Below are 15,814 nucleotides of genomic sequence, written 5' to 3' on the forward strand. Positions count from 1 at the left end.
TCACAGCTCCTCTGGTCACTGGTGGCGGAGTTATAAGGAGTTGACAACGCCTCTGGTGGCTGGTGGCGGAGTTATAAGGAGTTCACAGCGCTTCTGGTGGTTATTGATCAAATTAGGAAATTACAGAGCCTATGGTAGTTAACGGCAAAGTTAAGATTAATAGCGCCCGTGATGATTGAAAGATGAGGTAGTTTTCCTTATTTAATTTGTGGATTTGACCAGATTCTTTACTTTTAGTCTCTCTCTCTCTCTCTCTCTCTCTCTCTCTCTCTCTCTCTCTCTCTCTTTTATCTCTGTTTTCGAGTCTCCCTTTTTCACTTCCCCCATTTTAAACCTTCTCCCTTGTCAAAACAACCCCCTACTTTCTTTTTCTCTCTACACTTTCCTTTTCTAATCTCCCTCCATCCCCCTTTATCATTCATTTCCCTCCCTCATCTCTTTCTCATCTCTTTTTTTTCTTAATCTCTTTGTGTTTTTTTCATTCATGTTTTCCTTTTATTTCTCTCCTTTGGATCTCTTTCTCTTTTCATTTCTTCGTTTTAATTCCTTTCTCTTTTTCATCTCTTGTTTGTGAGGACGAGAGATGAAAGTGAGAGAAGATGGAAAGTGGATGAGAGAGAATGAAAGAGAATTGGATGATGTAAATATGAGGAACTGGAGAAGTAGATGAGAGGAATAAAGAGGAGGAGGAGAAAAAGTGGACGATAGAGAGAGAGAGAGAACTGGATGAAAGAGAAGGAGGGAGAAGAGAAAGAAGTAGTAATTGTTGAGTGGGAGGCAAGGGAGGATGATGAAGTAGATTAGAGGTGATGGGAGGAAGAGGAGGAGGAGGAGGAGGAGAGAGTGTAGGAGGAAGAGTGTGTGGGAGGAAGAAGGAGAGGGAGGAGAGAGTGTAAGAGGGGGAAGGAAGAGGAGGAGATTGTGGGGGAAGGAAAGAGAGTGTAGGAAAGGCGAGGTGTGGGGGGAAGGGGAAGGAGGAGGGTGGGATGGGGGAGGAGAATGTGTGGGGAGGGAAAAATGTGGGGTGTGGGGGAGGGGGGAAGAGAAGGTGTGAGGGTAAAGAAACATTTTGTCCTTCCTTGATTACTTTCATTCCGTGATCAAGGTGTTCATTAGCGGGTCCTCCGTGCGTCTCCACAGCTCCGGAAATAAAGACAACTTTCTTTCTTAAAATATTTTCTCATTTTCTTTCTTTCTCTCTCTCGCTCATTCCTTCCTTCGTGACGCCCAGTAGTTGTCAACGCGTCGTTTTGTTTGTATGGCGTGTTGGCTACCTCGTCTCTCTCTCTCTCTCTCTCTCTCTCTCTCTCTCTCTCTCTCTCTCTCTCTCTCTCTCTCTCTTGAGGGGTATTGTGTGGTTAACATTATTTATTTAGAAAGAAAACATAATTAGGAGGTTTATCTAGTACCTATGTCAGTGGCGTAGTTTTTTCTTGTCTTCAATCGCGTAGTTTTTAGTTAGAGTTATTTGTTTATTATTATTATTATTATTATTATTATTATTATTATTATTATTATTATTATTAACCACGACAATTCCCGATATCATAAACTACGTCATTTTCAACATTGCTAACAAGCTCCTAAGTCTCCGTTTCCCCACAAAATTCAACAATGATCATCTCATATAGACTGCAATAATCTGCCCATTTTCCATAGTCTGCAACATTACCCCCATTCCCCATAGAAGGTAGTGCTCTCCCCATATGCTGCAGCAGTTCCCCCACTTCCCCATGGACTCCGACAAACAGCTTCCGCCCTACATGTCCCATATAATAATCAATGTTTCACGTCTCTCCCATCCGCCCCTGTAGGCCTCCGCCCTCTCTCCCTCACTCAGTTGATCAATTTATATTCTATGTCCTCGTGCTGTGTGTTGCTCCGCCGTCTGGCATATTATACGTGAGGCCCATGTTATATGACGCATCGTCCCCCCTGTCATGGCCGCCACCCACCCCACAGCATCCTACACAAACCTCTTATTCAAAGTCACAAGAATTAATTTCCCTTGTCTACTCTTGTACTTATTGGGGGTGTCCTCCCTTGGGTAATAACAGCACCTCCCCTTCTGCCCTTCGTCGCCGCCTCGCTCGTGCAATAAGGACGTCTATCTGTTCCCACAGTTGTATCCGGGCGACGGGCGGTGAAGGTGACTCTACAGTAAAGCATATTTCCTCGCCCTCCTTCCTTAGTGTATGTGAAGGAAAGAAAGTGAGAATAATTCTCCCTTCAACCCTTCGTCGACGCCTCCCACAGTGTAAAACACCATCATAATCCCAAGTATCTCCTCCCGTATTCAGAGTCACCCTCCTATTTCTACCATAAATTATCTTCTCAGGTGTGTAAGAGAAGTTAACCTAATCTACCTAACCCATCGTCATCGCCTTCTATGATCTAATGAGTGACCATTCCTCTCCTACAGGGTATCCGAGAGGAAAGAAACGAAGGAAGCTGCAGGAAGCATGACCCTTGCATGAACGGCGGCCGGTGCTACACGGGAGAGCAGGGCCCCCTCTGTGACTGTTCCCTCGTCGACTACGAAGGTCCCTACTGTGAGAAAGGTCAGTGTCCCTCTCCCTGTTTATAACCCCAGGTAGTAAAAACTCAAGAGGGTGAATTATGAGAAAGGTCTGCCATGAGGGGCATTAAGGGTTCATTATGAGAAAGAATGACGCTGAAGAGTCTGTAATCTCTCGTTAGATACAATGAGGGAATGAATACAGGTGGTGGTGCTGAGGACACAGGTGAAGAAGATAGGAGTCACTGCTTACTTCCTGTGGTGAATTTGGAGGGGAAGTGAGGGAGGGGCGGATGGTGTGTTGTGAAGAGGATGAGAGTGTGACAAAAATTCCATTAATAAAGGTTAAGACTTATTATGGTGTTGAGGTGTGGCGCCATTCTAGACACCAGTGTGGGGGTGATAAGGTCAGTGCTCGCTGCCTCGTTTAAGTTATGAGGTGGAGAGTGAAAAAGTTCCATTATGAAAACAGTTATTAATGGTTTTACCGTTGAAGTAAAGGGTCATTTGGACGTAAGTAGGGGCGATTAGGTCAGTACTTGCCCCCCCTGTTTTATGTCCTGGGTTAGAGGGGCTGAAGGTCCATTACGAAAAAAGGTCATTACTTATTTTCCTGTAGAAGTCTCGGAACGCACACACACACACACACACACACACACACACACCGTTGATAATGTCAGTGGCTGTTCCTCTGTGCAGTACATTGGAGGGGAGGACAAAAACACGTATTGCAAGAAAGGTCACAAGAATTGCCGTATGATGCAACCATTGTAATGTCAGCAACAGAGGTAAAAGGCCGAGAATGTGTTGGCAATATAAAGTGATTGGTTGTATAGCGGTCATCAAAAGGTCACGTAAGGTTCATCGAGAGAGAGAGAGTAGGTAGATAGGTAGGTCAAACTGTGCTGTTAGTTCACTACCCTAAACGAGTTATAAAAAATAAATAAAATAAATAAAACATCGTTATACAGAACAGTTCAACAAATGTTTTTCTTTGAATTTAGAAAATGTGTGTATGTATTTTGCACACGATATAAATACCAAAAAAAATCATCACGAAAAGGAAATACACATATACAGTATATATATATATTTTTACAGTATATATACAAATACGTTTTCTGTACAACCGAAAAACATTAACTTAGCTAAAGAAAACGCGGGAACGTAAAACAGTATTGAAAAATTAAGCTTTTGTTGTCTGCTAGTAAATATTGTGTTAAATTTCCTAAACGAGAGAAGCTTACATATTTTCCTACACTGAGAAGGAGGAATAGGAAGGAGTAGGAGAAGTAGGAAGAGGGAGGAGAAGTAGGAAGAAGGAAGGAGGAGGAGACGAAAATAAGGACGGATAGGAGGAGGAAGAGGGGGTGGTTGCTTGGGGTGAAGCTCGTATGCACACTCTATACACAAATGATCCTTAACAGATGACTTAACCTAACCCACTGCAGTTATGGTTATTTGTGTGTTGATTTTATTTAGCGTGTAATATCCGGGTCATTAAGCTCTTTTATTTGGGTAGCCATTTTTCCACGGTCATATGCATGTGAAGTGAACCATCCAGGGAGATTTATTCACGGGGACGCTCAGGTCGATGAGTTATTTATATATATCAAGTGAATTTTTTTTTCCCTAAACTGCAATATTTTTTCCACCCCAAGAATGTATTTTGATGTTAGTTAGTTATATGTGGTAATATTTTCCCTTAGAGTTTATTTCTTGGGCTGGTCAAAATAAAAATAAAAAAGATGGTATTATTATTATTATTATTATTATTATTATTATTATTATTATTATTATTATTATTATTATTATTATGATTATGATTATGATTATTATTATTATTATTATTATTATTATTATTATTATTATTATTATTATTATTATTATTATTATTATTATTATTATTAGTTTTTTATTATATTTATAACCACTTGAGGTTCACAAAATTGAATAAATATACATATCAAGATTTTTTTGGTGGGGGGTATTTACGAACGCCAAATATTTTTTTTTTTTTTTGCGGTATGATATTTTAACCTTTGGTGTTGGGCAGCGGGCGGACGTAAGATTAACGACTTAACACTTTAACACTCGTAATAAATCTAATGGCTTCCACCTCCCCCCTTATTACCTCCTCCCTCCTTCTCCTTATGAACCCCTCCTCCCCCTCACTCTTATGACTTCTTGCTCCTTCCCCCTCTTCCTCCTTCTTATGATTTCCTTCTTTTCTTCCTCCTCCTCCTCCTTATGATTTTCTTCTTCTCTTCCTCTTCTTTCTCCTGCTCCTCTTTCAGCACCTCTTCCTCCTCCTCTTTTTGCTTCTTCTTGCTCTTATTTTTCTTCCCTCTCTTGGTTTTCCTTCTTCCTCCTCCTCCTCCTCCTCCAAGGCAGTGCTCTCCTCTGCACGTCTCCTTCGTGTGATCAGGATGGGAGGAAGAGTAAGAGTGAGGTAAACTTTAGTTGAAGTTCTTGTGAGTGAAGTAAGGATGATTGATTTGCACCGGGGTATAGTGAAGTAAGTGTGTTTATGGTGAAGTAAGAGTGTTTAGAGTGAAGTAAGAGTGTTTATGGTGAAGTAAGAGTGTTTATGGTGAAGTAAGAGTGTTTATGGTGAAGTAAGAGTGTTTAGAGTGAAGTAAGTGTGTTTATGGTGAAGTAAGAGTGTTTATAGTGAAGTAAGAGTGTTTATGGTAAAGTAAGAGTGTTTAGAGTGAAGTAAGAGAGTTTATAGTGAAGTAAGAGTGTTTATAGTGAAGTAAGAGTGTTTATGGTGAAGTAAGAGTGTTTATAGTGAAGTAAGAGTGTTCATAGTGAAGTAAGAGTGTTTATGGTAAAGTAAGAGTGTTTATAGTGAAGTAAGGATGATTTTAGTTAAGTAAGAAGGCTTATATTGAATTAAGTTCAAGATGAGAGTGTGAAAACTTTTAAGAGTTAAATAGAAAAGTCTTTGCAACTGATATAAGAACGTGTGTAAAGTAAGAACGTTTTAAGAGTAAGGTAAGAACGTTTCCAGAGCGCAGTAAGGAAGAAGTTTTAGCTCGTCTCGTGTTGAAGATGCGAACCTAAATTGACTATGTGCACTTGATTCGCAATTGAAGGAATTTCGTTGCATTTCACACACTCTCCCACCCCCCCTTCTTTCTCTCTCCTTTACTGCTGAGAAAAGTAGGTTAGGTTTTGATTTTTGGGGGAAGAGTTCAGTGCCAAAGTGAGGAGGAGGAGGAAGATGGAGGAGGAGGAGGAGGAAGAGAGAGGAGGAGGAGTGGAGGAGGAGGAGGAGGAGGAAAAGGAGGAGGAGGAGGAGGAGGAGGAGGAGAGAGAGGAGGAGGAGGAGGGAAGAGGTAGGAAGGTGTTTTCATTGTTGTTATTATGTGATGGGTTTGGTTTTGCAGTCGTTAAGGTTTTTTGTGTGTGTGTGAGTAGGTGAGGTGATGGCGTGTGTGTGTGTGTGTGTGTGCGTGTGTGTATGTGTGTGTAAATAGGGATAAAGAATAAAAAAAATGGATAAGAGATAAGGAGGAGAGTAGGGAAGAGAAAGCGATAAAGACACAGGGATAGAAGGAGATGGGGGAAGTAGGAGGAGGAAGGAGGGAGACGGAGAAGTGGAAGATGAGGAGGAAGATGCAGGGGTTGGAGAAGGAGCAGGTAGGAGACAGGGGGGAATAAGAAGAAGAAGAAGAAGAAGAAGAAGAAGAAGAAGAAGGAGGAGGAGACGGGGGGAGGAAGAAAAGGTGTTGTAATACCCAACCAGACATTCTTTTTTTTTGTGGGTCCTTCCTTAACATCGCCATTGTCATCCATCGTGTTGAATTCCTAGCTATTGTCTGTAGTTAAGGTGTAGGTCCATTGTTTAGGGGACTATGGGATGAGGGTGAATTAGTCATTGTGGTGGGTGTGGAGGAGACTGTGGTGGTGGTAGGTAGGTAGGGGTGGTGTGGAGAATGGATGGTGGTAGGTATTGTGGAAGGATAGTGGTTGTGGTTGGTTGGGTAGTAAGAAAGCCAGCTGGTGGTAGTGGCGGTGGTAGTGAGCTGAGGTGACTGTGGTAGTGGTTGTGTCGGGTAGTGAGGGAAATATGAAAAGAGGGTTATATAGGTTGAGAGAATGAGAGGATATAGACAGGAAAGGAAGAGGAAGAGAGTGAATGGGCAGGAAGATAAGTGAGGTATTAAGACGAGGAGGATGACAAGATGATAAAAAGGTAAGGAGTAATTAGGCAAAAGGTGTATGCTAAAATGTATGTATATTCAGCATTATATTATTTCATTGATTTTATCTTTATTTACTTATTACATATTTCTCTACTTATTTCCCTTATTCTACTTTATTATCGTTTATCTAATTATTATATATTTAGCAACAAGTTTAGTCTGTGTTATTTTATCGATGTATTTTTTTTTAACACGTGTGTGGTGTAGGCGAGGAGGGGGTGGGGAGGGGGGTGGGGAGGGGGGCATCTTGATTGGCTACTTGTATTCCTGTAAGCCAGAGGGAAGAGGAAGAGGAGGAGGAGGAAGGAATTGCATTTGTATTGAGAGAGAGAGAGATTCTCTATCATCATTCTTCTCTTCTCTGTTACTTCTCTCATGTTGATTCTGCTTCATCCTTCTCTTCCCCTTTCTCTTTTAATCTTCTCTCCTCATCCTCCTCTTTCTATTTTTCCCCTCTTCCCCCTCCACCTGTTTTTATTCTTCCTCCTCCCCTTCCTCTCCCACTCCTCCTCTTCCCCTCTTCCTCCCACTCCTCTTCCCCTCTCCTCCTCCTCTCCTCTCCATACCTCGCAGCGGTATATGTCAGGATATACACAGAGGGAATTGATATAAATTGATGGTTAACTTTTCTGGCTTGCTATTGGTGGATGGTAAAGGAAGAGGGAGGAGCCACAGGGAACGAAACGAGGATAGAGAAATAGGATAGGTGGGAGAGGATAGAAACACTGTGGAAAGGGTGGGGAGGGAGGGGTTAAGATAGATTGATGGATAGATGGCTAGGGAGGGGAAGAGTTAAGTTAGATTGATGGATGGAGGGGATAGAATTACGTGGGGGGAAGGGGGTGTGTGGTGGTAAAGGAAGATAGATAGATAGATAGATAGATAGATAGATTTATAATTATCAAATTCAATTCTAAACTTTGACCACTCATAGCTGACACCCTGATGACGTCACAAATCGAACTAAAAACGTCAGGTCACAAATCTTGACTTTCCACAATGCCCTTGAACTCCCACACTATGACGTCACGAGTCGAAATATCAGGTCATATAAATCTTCGAGTTTTCGGGCGACATAACAGCAGCGTCCAAGTCGTTGTTATTTTCAGAGTTAAATGTTTCTGTGGCGTGTGTGTGTGTGTGTGTGTGTATGTATGTGTGTGTGCGTAGCGTGTGTGTGTGTACTTTATCGTCCTGGAGTCTTGTCTTATATTTGGGTCTTACCTGTATTCCAAAGCCACCTAACTCTAGCCTTGGATAATTTTGTCAGTATTGATCTTGTTCGTGTGTGTGTGTGTGTGTGTGTGTGTGTGTGTGTGTGTGATCTTGAAATAGCAAGACTTCAGCGACACTTTCCGTGTACTTAACGTGTAGCCTATGACCCGATTTTAAATTTGACCCTTTTTGACCTTGACCTATGAGTTCATTAACCTCACATGCTCTTTATCTTAACGTAATTACATCTTGATCTTATATATAACTTATTTAACCTCAAAGTAATTATATATATATAAGTGTATGTTCCGTAAGTCTGAAAAAAACATACCTAAGTGTTCCGTTAACGTCACAATTAGTTCCTTAAAATTCATTCATGGTGTTTAAAGAATTCTTACGTCAGAGGCGCTGGCTGGAATGCATGTAAATTACCGCTTCCTGGGTAGCGTCCTCTCAAAACACGACGATTCCATTAAGCAAATTTGGTTTCAGGAGAGGGAGAATGTCTGGTGCTGTGGGTGTGGAGAGAGTGAGGGGTGGGTGGGTGGGTGGGTGGGTGGGGAGGTGTAGTAGTAGTAATAGTAAGTATAATGGTAGTAGGTGTGGTAGTTTTCAAGATTTGTCGTAGGTGAGTTATATGATGGTAGTAGTAGTAGTAGTAGTAGTAGTAGTAGTAGTAGTAGTAGTAGTAGTAGCGGCGTGGCTAATTCAGTGACATATCATTATATCTCCTTACATCCACGAACGCTCACGGATCTGTAAACATCTCCCCCGAACGCCGCCATAACGTAAGCGGCTGCCATCAAAACAATAACAACATTCATAGCCATCACCTGTAAGAGAACGGCTTGAACGGCTGAATACGACGCCGGATTCCTTCATTAATCCGGTAACAGTACAAGAACGGCTTTGATCTTGGTGTTACCGTTCTTTTAATTAATAACATGTCTTTGATGTTTGTGTATAACGAGTGAAACTTGTCCCGATATGTGGATTAATTGCGAGTGAATACAAGGAAATATGGCCCGAGTGGTTTTAAGAATTCCGCTTTGACGTGATAGAAAATCCACTTTGACCGGATATAATTTCCATCTTAACCAGATATAATTTTCACTTTAACTGGTTATTATTTCAAATATGACCGGATATAATTTTCACCTTAGCATATTAAAAAAAAAATTGTGTTGGCTTTAATTCATCCCGAGCTGAAAAAGAAATAATACGTTTATTATTAGTTGCCTGTAAAGTAGTAAGTAATAAACCACAATGGTGTGTAAAGTAACATTATAAGTACCCACAGCTACTTACAAATTCTACTTGAGATTCTACACAGATTCTTTGACACAGTTTCCCTTAATCTCTCTTTTACTCGTACGTGACCCGGATCTAAGTGGTGTTAATTCAGGATGGAATTTTGCGTTTTAGATCAGGTCACAATGGAATTTAATCCAGGTCAGAGGTTAAGTTTACACTGTGTCAAAGTAGAGGTCACACCAGATGCCATTGAACGTTATCAGACAAGTCAGTACGGGAATGAAAGTCTAGCTTACGTTGTGGTGTTATGAGGAGAAATGAAACATGAAAGAGATTTTTAAGGTACGTTAGGTTTGGAAGTGGGTCGCTAACCTGCCCACCACCACCATAACTCCTGCCCACCACCATGATTCCTGCCCACAACCACCATGACCCCTGCCCACCACCACCACCATGATTCCTGCCCACCACCATGATTCCTGCCCACCACCACCACCATGATTCCCTTTAGGGGTGTAATTAAGGTCTCTCCTAATCATTTGATCCAATTGATTAACTCACGCACTTTATCCCTTACCTACTCATCCACCCACCTCCAACCCACCCATTCACCCACCCTTCCAACCCGCGCCCACCCACCTACCTTCCTTCAACATACGCCCACCCACCCTCCTACTCACCCACCTTCCAACCCACTTTCCAACCCACCCACCTTCCAACCCACCCACCTTCCAACCCACCCACCTTCCAGCCCACGCCCACCCAGCCGGCAGGTCACTGGACTCTACTCCTTCAGACTATCAAGTACAAGGTGTTCCTCGTCTTCTATCCTCGGGGCTTTACTCTCCCAAGTCCCCGGGAGTCCTGGAGCGAGGCGGAGGATCCCCTGGCTAAGACTCCGACGCGGCCGCAGGAATTACAGGCCCAGGGGCGGCGCCCTTGAGGGAATACAAAACCACCCTGTCGGGCCTCTTTACTCCTGGCCATTTGTCTCGGTATTTTACGAAAAGAAGAGAAGGAGTTTTGGTGGTGGAGTGGTGGTGATGGTGTTGGTGGTTGCCATGGTGGTTGTGGTGGTGATGGTGGTTGTGGTGGTAATGGTGGTCGTGGTGATGGTGGTCGTGGTGATGGTGGAGTGAGTGGTGGTTGTGGTGGAGTGAGTGGTGGTGGTGATTGTGGTGATTTGGTGATGATGAAAATGGCGTAGTCATAACGAAGAGTAGTGGTGATCGGAGAAATGTTGGTGGAGGAGTCGTGGTGGTAGCATAGTGATGGAGGTAGTTTGGAGAAATAGTCTCAAAGAGGATAGAGTGTGTAGGTAATGTTAATAGATCATTGTTGGAGAGAGTGTTGGAGTAGTGTTTTAGGAGTATATTAACAGTTTGGGAGGCTGTCTAGTGCCTGTGGGCGGGGTGGGAGGAGGAGGAGTCTTAGGGTGACTGCCACACACAGTAAGCGCCTTAGGTTCGATGCTGTCAAAATTTTAAAAACGTGCTCCTCCAGCCTCGAGGATGTGTGTCACTGAGACTGACTTGTGAAACTAGCTTATCCAGCTCCCCTCTCTCTCCACTACCTTCCCAAGAGGGTTTCGCTGGCTGTGTTATGTGGGTACTGTTGTGGCTAGGTGGCTAGGTGTGTGTGTGTGTGTGTGTGTGTGTGAACTGACTTTGTTTATTTCCATAGTTTGGTTCTGTGTCATAGGAGTGTGTCACTGGGTGTGAATTTGGTGGATTTGTTTTACTTGGCTAATTGTTTGGTTACTGAGGTCGTGGACACACACACACACACACACACACACACACACACACACACACACACACACACTCCCTCCCTCCCTCCTTCCTCATCCCTTACCTCTCTCCCTTCTCATCCTTCTCCCTCTCCTTACACCTCTCATCTTTGCCACCTCTGCTGTTACCTGTCACGTTAATTAACCAATACAACACCTGATTTATCCCCTCCCCCCACCTCCACCTCTCCCTCCCTCCTACCCCTCACCTCCACCTCTCCCCACCATCATCACCGACAGTACCATAAGTCCAGTGCCAAATGGTTTGTGGGTAATGAGTGAATAGCCCCCCCTCCCACCCTCTTTGGCACTCCCGTTAACGACCTTGTCACTGGTTGAAACGATGGATGACGATTGTTTTCCTGTAAGAACAGAGCGGGAGGATCGTTAAGACAGGTTGGATGGTGTAGTTCGGTAATTAGAAGCTTTGTAATAAGGTCATATGTTGTGTGTATGACAAGAAGTAAAATGAAGGAAAGAGAGAGAGAGAGAGAGAGAGAGAGAGAGAGAGAGAGAGATGAGCAGCTTGTTAATGGAGATGTAAACAGAGTCCCAACAACTGAATGGGGGTTGTTTAGTCCTGGCATCGTGTTAACTTAACGACCTACTGAAGTTGTTTTAAGGGGAGCTCAACGTGACGGCTGCCTTACATTTTTAAGAGAGTTAACAAGGAGGTGGGATTTAAGACGGCGTATATCGTATAGGAAGGCATGAATTGTTTGGGTATATTATAAGCAGTGATGTGAGGGGTCGGGGGAAGGGCGAACAGGGATGAGGAAGAGGGATAGGAGCAAGTGGAAGAGGGAGTGGGAGAGTTGGAATAGGAATTAGAAAGATGTAAGAGGGATAGGAGCAAGTGGAAGAGGGAGTTGGTGGAAGAAAAGAAGATGAGAACTAAGGACTGGAAACAAGGATGATGAATGAGTAAGATATAAGATGTGAAGAGAATTAAGAAGGAAAGGGGGATGAGGAAGAGAGAGAGAGAGAGAGAGAGAGAGAAAGAGAGAGAGAGAGAGAGAGAGAGAGAGTAGCCACGCTAATGTTCATCTTCTACTGATGTGTAAACTGATCTACCCGACTCACTTATGGGACGGCCATAGCTTACGGATTTTATTTTATTTATTTATATTTTATTTTACCTTTGAAGACGTTAATGCTGAAGGGAAGGTGTTAGCTGTAAGGGGGGTGGGTAGGATATAGAAAGTCTTTGCCTTGGAGGTCTTAGGTTTAATGAGGGGCCGAAGCTTATGGGAGAGTCTTAGGTTTAGGTAAGATTAAAGTCAAGGAAGAGTCTTATAGCTTTTAGGAGGTCAAAGGTTTTGAGGAAGAGTTTAGCTGTCAGATGGATTTCGTAGCTTCGAGAGGCCATGAGTGTTATAGTACACTGTGATGTGTGTGTGTGTCAGCTCATTAGCGAGAGTTAATTAGCATGTGAGTATGATGTATGAGCCTGTTAGCAGCCGGTTATTATCAGGGATTATTAACAGTAGTTGTTAGCTGGGTTATTAGATGGAGTTGTTCTTTTTCTTCTTTGTTCTTCCTCTTCTTCTGAAATCGACAATTCTTGCCTTCAACTTCCCATTTTCTCTCCCCATATTCGCTTTTTCTCTCCTCACAACTCCATTTTCTCTCACACTCCCATTCTCTCCCCATTCCCATTTTCTCTCACACTCCCATTCTCTCCCCATTCCCATTTTATCTCCCCACATTCCCATTTTATTTCCCCACATTCCTATTTTCTCTCCCCAGACTCCGATTTTCTCTTCCCATTCCCATTTTCTCTCCCCACAGTCCCATTTTATCTCTCCCCATTCCCATTTTATCTCCCCACATTCCCATTTTCTCTCCCCATTCCCATTTTATCTCCCCACACCTCCATTTTCTCTCACTCCCATTTCCTCTCCTCGCAATGCAACTTTCTTTCTTCTCGGCTATAATTTAAGTTAATCCCCTCACACACACACACACACACACACACACACACACACACACACATCGTCTTTGTAGGTTGTAAATCGAGATGAAGTATTATCTCTCTCTCTCTCTCTCTCTCTCTCTCTCTCTCTCTGTTGTATCCATGGTGGGAAAAGATAATTGGAAGAGAGAGAGAGAGAGAGAGAGAAGGTGATAAAAGTAAGTAAAGTAACGTCAAGTCTTTCCATAACACGCCAAATATACTCATGTCTCGCCAAGTTTCTTCTTATCTCGCCAAGTATCTCTTTTTATCTCGCCAAGTTTGACCATATCTCGCTGTGTCTCGCCAGGTCTCTTGGTCACCATCGCTGGCCAAGTCAAGTAGCTTCCATCATCATAAAAACGGCGGCCATTTTACCCTCAATGATCAGGAGTGTGAGATGGAGTTTTTAAGAGGGGAGTTCACGTGAAGGGGGTGATTCATGAAGGGGGTTGAGGAGAGAGGGGTTATTGCTAGAGGAGGGAGGGTGATTTAGTCGGGGAGGGATTGATTCACAGGGGAAGGGAGGGTGGGGGTAGCGGGTGATTCACGATTATGAGAGGGGGGTTGATTCACGATGGGGGGGAGGGATGGGGTCAATATCTCTCTGGACTTCTTCTTGGTCTCCTCTTTTTTCTTTTCCTCCTCCTCCTCCTCCTTTTCGTCTTCTTATTCGCCTCCCTCCCTATGTCTCTCATTCGTTCCACCTCCTCCCTTCCTTCTTTCTCTCATCCTCTCCTCCTCCTCCTCTCCTCTTCTTCCTCCTCCTCGTAACATACTCGCCAGACACCTTAACTGCATATTACTAAGAGACTTCCGGCACCGTTCAACATACAACTCTAGATTAAGGTTCTTCTTTCAGTTTTAGAGTCTGATATATGACGCCCAGAATATCTCCCCTTTGTGTGCGTGTGCGTGTGTGCGTGCGTGTGTGCTTGTAAATGTATATGCCTTTGTTTGTGTCACTGTATTTAATTACATTTACACACACACACACACACACACATACACACACACAAAGTTATTTACAATGATTTGGATTTTTGTGATATACATTCATATAAATTGTATCTATGATGGAGAGCTTACTGAAATACACCCCCCCCTCGACCCCCCCCACCCCCCGACCCCCCCCCTAGTAATCTGACAATGAAACAGAAAACATCAGCTATTTCTATTTATTAAATTCGGAATAGTTGCATCACTATTAATCATTTTTTTGTCTAATATATATAAATCGGGTCATGGAAAAATAATACCCAGATTTTAATACACAAACGATTAAAAAAAAAATCCTGGGGTTACTTTATCGTTAAATCGGGGTATTATAAATCCTCTGGAACTTCAACGTCAGAGATTATACCGATTTATCCGATTTTAAAATGGAATGGAGAGAAATTATAGTGGTAATTAAACTAAACAAAATACAATTAATATATATATATTCTTTAAGGGTTTATTTTTTACCACAGTCGTTTATTTATTTTAATATTATTTAGTTAAGATATTTTTTTTTCTTATTTAGAATTTATTTTGTGCTTTACCAAATGAGTGTTTTTATTGTTCATTTATTTGCAGCAGTTTTAAGGTTGTGTCTGTCTGTCTGTCTGTCTGTCTGTCTGTCTGTCTGTCTGTCTGTCTGTCTGTCTGTCTGTCTGTCCCCCAGGTATTCGCAGGGTTACGGTTGTGGGTATACATTGATTTATTTTTATCACAGTATGAACGAGTGTATAGGACATTACATTGGTTTTTATTACAGTATGCTGGTGGCTGTGACAACGTTAGGTGTTACTTCACTACATTCACTACTAGGCTCTGATGTGGATTCTATTTTCTGTTGTAAATACTGCCGTGTGTGTGTGTGTGTGTGTGTGTGTGTGTGCATTTCAGGATGTTTCTCCCCTGTCTGCTCCGTAATTAATCAAACTCTCTCTCTCTCTCTCTCTCTCATCTTCCCCGACTTCCTCTACTACTTCTATATTTAGGGTGGTATTAAAAAGCATGGAAGAGCCTGGTAAAAAAGTGGGAAACTGTTAAGATAATTATTGTGATATCTGATGCAAGATGTTACCATGACAACGATCACGTCACCTCCCATTAGTGGTTGGGGTGAGGGAGTGGGTGTGTGGGAGGGGGGGTTATATGTACGTGTGTGTCCATGGGTGTGGAATGGGGTTGAGAGGGGGGAGGGGCCTGTGTTCAATGACCGATCGTGTTCACCTCTACCTCCCACCACTTACCCTCCTCTCCCCCCCCTGTCCTGTTCAATGTACACGTCACGGATTATTGAAAACCTATCCTTCCCCGTCCCCTCCCTCTTCCTCCCCTCACCCCTCTCACCCCTCTCTCTTTCTCACTCCTCTCCCCCTTGAGTGCTCTAGGCTTGTAAATCCCTACATATAACTTTCCGCTTCTCACAATGACAAAAATAGATAATATATAATCACCAGCTTAGAGTTCTGTCAATAATATCCTTCAGGTGATATATTTTTTTTTTAGGCTGTCTGAACTCTGAAGCTCCCTCTCTCCCTCCCTCCCTCCCTCCCTCCCTCCCTCCCTCCAGCCTGAAGGGTGACAGAAATAGTAACAGCAGTGGTACAGAGAGGCGACGGGGGCGAGGCGAGGCGGGGCGAGGCGGGGTCAGTAAAGATTATCGCAGGGAGCCGGGGAGGATCAGGTCATGTCAGGAAAGGTCAAAGGTCACACCGAGAGGAGGTCACTGAATTGAAGGGGATATACATACATACCGTATATAAATATAGCCCTCTGTAAATAGACCTTCTATTCGCTATTCTGAGAGGGGTTGCTGTTATTCACTACGGGTTTTTTATAAGAATCCTGTTGTTGTTTTCGTGGCGCAGTTTGGCCTT

At 43.1% G+C, this 15,814-nt stretch overlaps 1 protein-coding gene across 3 annotated transcripts in view; it reads left to right on the forward strand.

The window, feature by feature from the left end:
- Positions 1-2,425: 2,425 nt before the first annotated feature.
- The window catches only part of LOC121877918 (neurexin-1-like), a 106,406-nt gene continuing 93,017 nt past the window's right edge, over positions 2,426-15,814 (forward strand). For all 3 annotated transcript variants that reach the window (XM_042383876.1, XM_042383878.1, XM_042383877.1), the window contains exon 1: positions 2,426-2,561. In XM_042383876.1, the coding sequence (XP_042239810.1) occupies positions 2,474-2,561 (88 nt within the window). In that variant the 5' untranslated portion in view covers positions 2,426-2,473. The remainder of the gene's footprint in view (positions 2,562-15,814) is intronic.

Source organism: Homarus americanus, unplaced genomic scaffold, assembly GCF_018991925.1.
Source record: "Homarus americanus isolate GMGI-L3 unplaced genomic scaffold, GMGI_Hamer_2.0 scaffold42391, whole genome shotgun sequence".
Lineage (NCBI taxonomy): Eukaryota > Metazoa > Arthropoda > Malacostraca > Decapoda > Nephropidae > Homarus > Homarus americanus.